Consider the following 8,716-nt stretch of genomic DNA (forward strand, 5'->3'; position numbering starts at 1 on the left):
GTTTTTGTTTTTCTTTGTGTAAAACCGAAACCATGAGTTAGTTTTCTGATTTTTGGATGCGATTTGGATAGTCTTTTCAATGTTTGATGTGTTTATGTATGTTTGAATCTTGTTAATTGTCGATTTCATGGAATGATGATCTGATTTTGTTTTATGGAAAACTTTTGCATGTTCTTGTTCTTTGGTTCGAAACTTAGAGTGATTGCATGTAATTGGAGCTAGTAATTAGGTTTATGCGTTGTAACCCTAATTCACTTAAGTAGTAAAGGCTTTGGACAAAGGTCGAAATCAGATTATGCATGTGATGAATTGACTTGCGTTGAGTACTTGGATTTGCATGTTCATTGACCAAACTTTCACTTGTTCTTAATGATTCAAATGCATGAGATCATGAGTTGCGTTGATTGTGTGATACCTGCGTTTGAAATATGTTGGATTAAGTGCGTTGCTTAATTGACTAAGTAAAGGGAAGTAAAATAAGGGACATTGGTTGCATTGATCTTTGTTTCTTGGTTGATGATGTTCCATGGTAATTAACAAGATTAAGGGATGCATGAATATGTTGTTCTTGATTAGTTCTTGAAAAATTGTTCTTCAAAGATTCTTCTTTTCCCACCTTTGTAAATAAAAACAATTTTAATCTTTGTTTACTTTCTGAAAATTTCGATTTCAATCTTTAAAAACCCCCCTATCTTTATGTTTTCTTGTTTGTGTAAATAGATAAAATTAACTTAGAATTTTAGGTAGCATGTTAACTTAGATAATAAAATAAAATAAAATAAAAAATGTTTTTAAAAATTCGTGAATAGTGTCTCCGTGAATAGTAAATATGTGTTAGTGTTTTCTAGGAATTAATTTGGTGGTTTTTAGGAGTTTGTTATGTGTTTGTTATGTGTTCCTAAATTTTAGGGATTTGCTCCTAAATTTTAGGGAAAGTAGTTAGAGTTAGTTTTGACTTAGTATTTTGTGTTTGACTTGGTCAATAATTTGTTTTCTTAATAATTAAGTAATTCTAATGAGTATATAACTAGTAATCCTTGTTGTATATGGATTTCTAATGTGATATGGACTTGTAAATTGTGTATAAATAGGAGTAGGATTTCCAAAACCTTTTCTAACTCAAATTCTCTCTTTCTTTCAAAATCTATGTCTACATATACTTGTATATTTTGTTTTTCTCTCATTCCTTGCTCTCTAATTCGTGATACATGTATGGTTGCTCTCTAATTCTTTGTTGTTTCTTTTGTTGTTCGAAATTTATGCATGCTTGTACTTGTAAAAATTCTAATTTTCGTGTGATGTATATTCTATGTTTCTTTGATTTGTTTCTCACATGTTAGCACCCTCAATCCCTGGTTTTTAACGATCCCTACTTATCCTATACTAACGCTCGACATTTTAAGGGTTTAAATTGGCGAATGCTTTTGCATGTATCACCTTATCCCTTCCTTTCTTTTTAACCCTAAACCTTAGCCCCATTACAACCCTTATATAAGACCTCTTTGATCCTTAAGATGGGGTAGTCTTTGATCTGTGGAGATGAGTTATGACTGTTGAACTTATGGCAGACAGAGGTTTCTTCTTAATCCATAGGAGGTGGTACAATGTGGAGGTCCTTTTCCTCCACAATTGTCTCCCTAAACGCCTCATAATATGGCTTCAAACGATGGCCATTCACCTTAAACTCGTTGCCAGTTGTCTCACTTCTATTCTGTATAGCACCATGAGGAAAAACGTGAGTAACAATAAAAGGTCCAATCCAACGAGATTTAAGTTTACCAAGAAAGAGTTTAAGTCGAGAGTGAAACAATAGGGCTTTTTGTCCCACAACAAAGGTCTTGCCACGAAGCATCTTATCATGATAAGCCTTAGTTTTCTCCTTGTAGATCCGTGAACTCTCATAAGCATCATTCCTCAACTCTTCGAACTCATTCATTTGGAGCTTCCTCAACACTCCAGCATCATCCATGGACATGTTCAACGTCTTCAAAGCCCACCAGACACATTTAAGAACGCAAGGTCCTTAATAGACTGGGTTCCTTCACCCATTTGATTTTCCTGGAATTCAAAGAATAAGTTAGTAAAGTAAAATTAATAGAAAATACAAGTATAGTATTAACTATATGTATGACGCGAAATTACAAGTATTTTGTGGGGTATAAAACTTTACAATTTTACATGTGTATTTTTCGTTTCTTCCAATGTTTAGCAAGAATAAAAATTCGATTATAAATCCAAAATCAAGATTGGAACGTGCGGCCTTACTGAAATGGCCAGGTGGGGGAGGACGAACACAAGAGGCAGAATTCATTTTGGCTTGAGCTACTCCCACATAGTGGTTTAGGCCCAATTGTATGCACTTCTGAATTCAAAACCTGTTATGGACGTTGTCCTCTTTCTAGACACCACCTCACATAGGCTATACTTACTAAGATAAGAAAAGTCATAAGTGTGAAGACAGTTCAACAAGTGTTAATAAAGGCCGCCCTCAACCTTAAGGGACCTGAACTAGGTGCCCTTAAAGGGTTTAGGCCAATATTAACAAAAGTTACTTCACCTATTTCCAAAATTAATTTCAAACTTATAATAAAACTCTTATCCCTACCAAAAATGATCACAAACGAAAAACACAATCTTTTTTTTACGATTTCGCATATACATATATACAATATTGACGCAACAAATGCAAAAAGACTTTTCAATCCCCGGCAACGGCGCTAAAAATTGATGAGCTCGAAATGAGTTCTCAAAATTAACCCTGTTGACTGTTGTTAGTATATAGCAAGTAGGGATCGTTCTATCCGGGGATTGAGGGTGCTCCTGTCATTTATATGTCAAGAAAAGAATATTAATTATAGAAATACAATATCTACGAAAATTACAAAGAATTAAGAGGGGATTTCGAAAGTTTATGTCTAAATCTAACTACTAAATATTATACAAGTCATCAAACAAATCTGAATCAAAGTAGAAGTAGATGAATGGAGGAAGTAGAGATATAATTAACAACCATTAACACATTAAGCAGATTATCAAACATAATTTCGAATCAAACATATCATAGAAAGAAATCAATCAAGAACAAACCATGAACGCATGCATAGGTTCTTATTACTTCCCTTAATTAGATTAACTAGATGAACGCACCATAATTAACCCTATTAATCATGCAAAGCTAGTGAGTGATCAATTCCCCAACAAAACACAATTAACGCATTAAGAACATGTGGAAGTTTGATTGATTTAAGCAAAGACGACAAGTTAAAACGCTAATCTTATCATGCAAAGCTCATTGTTGATTTACCTAAGGAATTATAGGTTTTCCACTTAGCAATTAAGATCTAGAACGCTAGGATATCTTAATTTGGATGCAATTACATGCTTATAATTCTAAGTTGCGCACCAAAGAACATAATCACATAAAAGGTGGGATTGAAGCACAAAATCAACAAACAATCATGACATATATAAAACTGAAAATTATAATCTGAAAAACCTAAAACAAAACATGCTTCATGGTTATTGGAAATCAATCTTTAACATCCAAACTTTAATCTAACAAGAATTCGAAACATCCAAAATAACAAAACAAAAATCTGTTTTGAATTACAAGAAAAGAAAACCGAAATTAAACTAGAAAAGGACATGGTTACACTTTTGAAGATCTCAAGAACGCAAGAAAGCTTCAAAGGTGGTGGAGGTAAGATGATGTTGATGGAGCTTGATCACGACTTCTTGACTTGAAGAGAGGATGACGAAATTTTGAGAGAGAAAAGGGGAGGATTACGTATTTGATTCAGGGTTTGATGATATTTTGAATGAGAGAATGTGTCAAGTGGTCGTTGTTGATGCTCCTATTTATAAGAGGATGGCAACTTAGTCTCCAAGTCTTCAAGAATGATCCACACAGCATTAGCCAATCAGATAACGCCACGTCAGCTCTGCTATGTCATCCAACCAATTAAAAAGCTCCAAAATCAATCCCTAATATTTTGTTGCTGATTTTCCCATGATTTAATCTGATTTTATTCACAATTTTCGGCCAAATATCTAGGCATGAACCTAGATAATGTATCCGGACTCATTTTGGACCTTTTCTCCCTTAAATCTCTCCATGGCTTTATCCTTAACATCCTCCCTTTGATTTTCTCTTGATTTTCACATTAATACTGCAGATTTTATTCTCTAATTTCAGCCAACATATCTTGAGGGAATTAAGGAACGAATCTGGACTTGTTTTGAGCTTTTTCTTGTTGCACAATCCCTTGAAACTCCCCCAAGATTTTCTCAACGTAATCTCCTTGATTTCCACATTAATTTTCACATTATCTCCATCATTTCCCATGCAAAAATCAGATTTAATCTCCCATAATATCTCCAACGTCATCTTCAAGCCATGTGGTTTCCTAGTGCTTTCAGGTTTCCTAGCCTCATCAGGATTCCTGCGTTGACTGGGATTCCTAGTTGGACCAGGAAAACTCCATTTCCTCATTTCTGCATCTTTTTAGCTCATTTCCTGCTTTTGAAGTTCATTTCTACCTAAATACAATAAAGTAAGTTAGAAATGACATTGTTAAAGGGATAACTAAGTAAAATGTAGGGAAAATGATACTAAAAACATAGAAAATATTACTCCAATCACACCCCCACACTAAGCTTTTTGCTAGTCCCTTAGCAAAATCATAACAACTTAGACACAAACACAAACAAAGACTCAAGACATACGAAAACAACTAAGTGTAGAAAACCTAAAACCAACGAAAATAAGAAGTCCTATTGTTTCACTCTCGACTTAAACTCTTTCCTGGTAAACTTAAATCTCGTTGGATTGGACCTTTTATTGTTACTCATGTTTTTCCTCATGGTGCTATACAGATTAGAAGTGAGACAACTGGCAACGAGTTTAAGGTGAATGACAATCGTTTGAAGCCATATTATGAGGCGTTTAGGGAGATAATTGTGGAGGAAGAGGACCTCCACATTGTACCACCTCCTATGGATTAAGAAGAAACCTCTATCTGGCTGAAAGACGTTAAACTCAAGCGCTGCTTGGGAGGCAACCCAATTCAGAAAAGTAGCTATGGAGGAGATCATCAATGCAGATTTGTGATACGCTCAAAGCAAGCATATAATTTAACCCTAAAAATATCATTAGTAGTATAAGCAAGTAGGGATCGTTCTATTCCGGGGATTGAGGGTACACCTGTCAATGTAAGACAATTTAAACAATTAAAATAAAACAAAGTATAATATTTACACAATATAAACATCATTTACGAAATTAGGGGGTTTTAGGTTTAGGTTTTTCAAAAATTAAAAGGAAGAATAAAAACTAAGTAAAAACAAAAATACAAATACAAGAATGAAATGTAAGAAACAAAGATTAAAACCAAGTTCATGATTAAATTCGAATTAACCCTACATTGTTCTTCCAAGTCATGGTCTCCAAGCTGTGGATTTTCTGTTTATTTTCCAAGGAAGTAAATTAATAATTCCACATAGCTTCCACCAATGAGAAATTGCCAAATAAGCCCTAGTGTGTCATGCAACCAATCACAAAACTCCAAGATTTATTCCCTAATATATTCTTGCCGAAATTCTTTGAATATATTTCTGATTTTCTTCTTGTAATTCGGCCAAAATACCATTAGGGTTTCTAGGAATGAATCTAGACGCCATTTGGTCCTTTTCTTGATTTCTTTCCTTAAACTCCACCCTAGAAAATCTCTTGGCGTAATCTTTTATTTTCCTCTTGATTTTCACGCCATCTTTCTCTTCTCCCTTTGGTTTTCACGGCAAAGCATCTGTAGGGTTTCATCCTTGCGTCACAAACCCTAATTTCATGGGTTTTCATGGGCCTTGATCCATTTTGCCGAAAATCCATCTCAAATCCATATATTTCTTGGGCCTCGTTGCTTCATCTTCAAGCCTTTTCTTCTTCCAACGTCTAGACACATTATTTTTCCATTTATTTTTCATGGTTGCGTTGGAAACTTGCTTGGGAAGCCTTCCTCCATTTCGCAGGGTTTCCTGGTTGGATTAGGAAAGCTTATTTCTTCATTTCTGCTCAATTGTGTGACCCTTTTCTTCTCATATTCACTCGTCTTGACGTTCGCACGCTCCTCTTTCCATTCGTGAGTTCATTTCCACTTTTTAGCTCAGAGGTCCTGAAAATAGAAACTATACTGAAAATAGAAACTTTCTAAAAATGAAAATAGAAACTTACTAAAAATGAAAAATAGAAACTTACTAAAAATGAAAAATAGAAACTTTCCTAAACTGAAAATGGAAACTTACCAGAAATGAGAAATGAAAACTACAGAAATAGAAACTTTCTACAATAAGGAACTTTCCCAATCAAAGAATGGAAACTTTCACAAACAGGGGTTTTTCAAGGAAATGGCGTAGAAAAATATAAGAAAATGCAGTTAAAACGTCGCATTAAAATGCTCCTATCATACACCTTTGAAAGGTACCTGGGGCGTTGCATAGTCCAAAAGGCATGCGACGATAAGCGAATGTTCCAAAGGGGCATGTGAATGTCGTCTTCTCTTGACCTTCATTAGCTAAGGCAATCTAATTGTAGCCTGAGTAGCCATCTAGGAAGCAATAGTAATCATGTCCAGTTAATCGCTCAAGCATCTGATCAATGAATGGAAGAGGAAAGTGATCTTTCCTTGTTGTTGCATTGAGCTTCCTGTAGTCAATGCAAACTCTGTGGCCAGTAACTGTCCTTTGGGGCACCAGTTCGTTCTCAGCATTCTTCACAACAGTCACTCCTGACTTCTTGGGTACAACTTGAACTAGGGACACCCATTTGGAGTCTGAAATGGGGTATATAACGGCACAATCTAGGAGTTTGATGACCTCCTTCTTCACAACTTCCATCATTGGAGGGTTGAGACGACGTTGAGCCTCTCTAGTGGGCTTTGTCCCCTCCTCAAGAAGTATCCTATGGACGCAAGTTGTAGGGCTTATTCCCTTGATATCCGCCAATGTCCATCCTATGGCGATCTTGAGTTGCTTTAGCATCTCCACGAATCTCTCCTCTCGGGAAGAAGTAAGAGAGGAGGACACAATCACTGGTAAAGTCTCCTTGTCCCCTAAGTAGACATACTTCAAGTGGTCTGGAAGAGGTTTAAGTTCAAGTTCTGGTGCCTGGACCACTGAAGGTAGAGTCTTATTAGTAGATAACTGAATGGACAAGGGTGGAGGAGACTTACCTACGAAGGGTGATGCCTCAAGGAAGGACACATGTGCAATGATTTTGTCCTCACAAGTTTCCTTGAGCACATCCTCTTGGAGTGTGACGCCATCCTTGGTGTAGCCCACTCCTTGTTCGAGTGTGGTGGCCAAGGTATCCTCATTCATGATCTCAAATATTTGTTGTGCAAGATTATCCAGAATATCAATAGAAAAACAGTCATGAACATCATTAGGATACCTCATGGCTTCGAATATGTTGAAGTCAATAACATCACCATCGAATTCCATGGTGAGAGAGCTAACATACACATCAATCTTGGTCCTGGCCGTCCTTAAGAAAGGGTGACCCAATAGTAATGGCGTTGAACTCACTGGGGCTCCATCTCCAATACATAGAAGTCAGCTGGAAAGAAAAGATGACTAACCTGCACAAGAACATCTTCCAACAAACCTCTAGGGTATGCATTGGACCTGTCAGCTAACTGAATGATAACATTATTAGATTTAAGTTCACCTAGACCTAAGGTTTCATAAACAGAATAGGGCATGACATTCACAGATGCCCCTAAGTCTAACATGGCATTCTCAAACCTAGAGTTACCAATGGTGCATGGAATGGTGAAACTTCCAGGATCCTTGCATTTGTGGGGTAGTTTCCTCTGAATCAAGGCAGAAACATTCTCACTTACCTTCACTACCTGCTTTTCACGATTACTCCTCCTTGTGATACAAAGCTCTTTCAGGAACTTGGCATATCTAGGCACTTGCTTGATGGCCTCAAGGAGGGGTAAGTTTACTTGCACCTTCCTGAAAGTTTCCAAGATAGCTTGGTCACTCTCATCCTTCTTCGATTTAGCAAATCTGCATAGAAAAGGCATACAAGAAGAAGAAGGGTTAGCAATAACCGAATTAGACAAGTTAGAATCATTACCTTTAGGTTTCGGATTTGCTTTGGAAGGTGAGGACGTCCTAGCTTCTCCCTTGGACGTTGTAGGGTCCTTCTCAAGGTTCAACTTGATAGTGTCTTGGTCCTCCTCAACTTCAATGACCACTTGAGCCTCCTTGGCTTTCTCAGGGTGATTTCCACTCCTAGTAGTCACCACAGATGCATTCTCCACATTACCCTTTGGATTTCGTATGGTGTTACTTGGGAGCTTCCCAGTTTCATGAATCTTGCTCATAAAGTCCACAACTTGGCCCATTTGTGTCTTAAGGTCTGCAATATCCTTAGTATGGGTCTGTTGTCCTTGAACCAAGGCCTGAGTTGAATTGGTAAGAGCTTCAAACATCTTGTCATAGTTGAGATTTGAATTTGAACTCCCTGAAGCATGTTGATTCTGCATATAAGGCCTTTGAAAGGATGGTCCTTGAAATGGTGGCCCTTGAGGACGTTGGAAGTTTCCTCCAAGGGGATTCTGAGTGTTCTCATTGTTTGTCCACTTGAAGTTGGGGTGGTCCCTCCATCCAGGGTTGTAGGTATTCGAATAAGGATCATATCTTGGTCATGGGG

General features: G+C 36.9%; 1 protein-coding gene across 1 annotated transcript; it reads right to left on the reverse strand.

Moving 5' to 3' along the window:
* Nucleotides 1–1,582: 1,582 nt before the first annotated feature.
* Nucleotides 1,583–1,975, reverse strand: LOC112181208. The gene has a single exon (XM_024319649.1). It carries the CDS (start codon nucleotides 1,973–1,975, stop codon nucleotides 1,583–1,585), a length of 393 nt encoding a protein of 130 aa, XP_024175417.1.
* Nucleotides 1,976–8,716: the final 6,741 nt, after the last annotated feature.

This window comes from Rosa chinensis, unplaced genomic scaffold, assembly GCF_002994745.2.
Source record: "Rosa chinensis cultivar Old Blush unplaced genomic scaffold, RchiOBHm-V2 RchiOBHmChr0c08, whole genome shotgun sequence".
Taxonomy (NCBI): Eukaryota; Viridiplantae; Streptophyta; class Magnoliopsida; order Rosales; family Rosaceae; genus Rosa; species Rosa chinensis.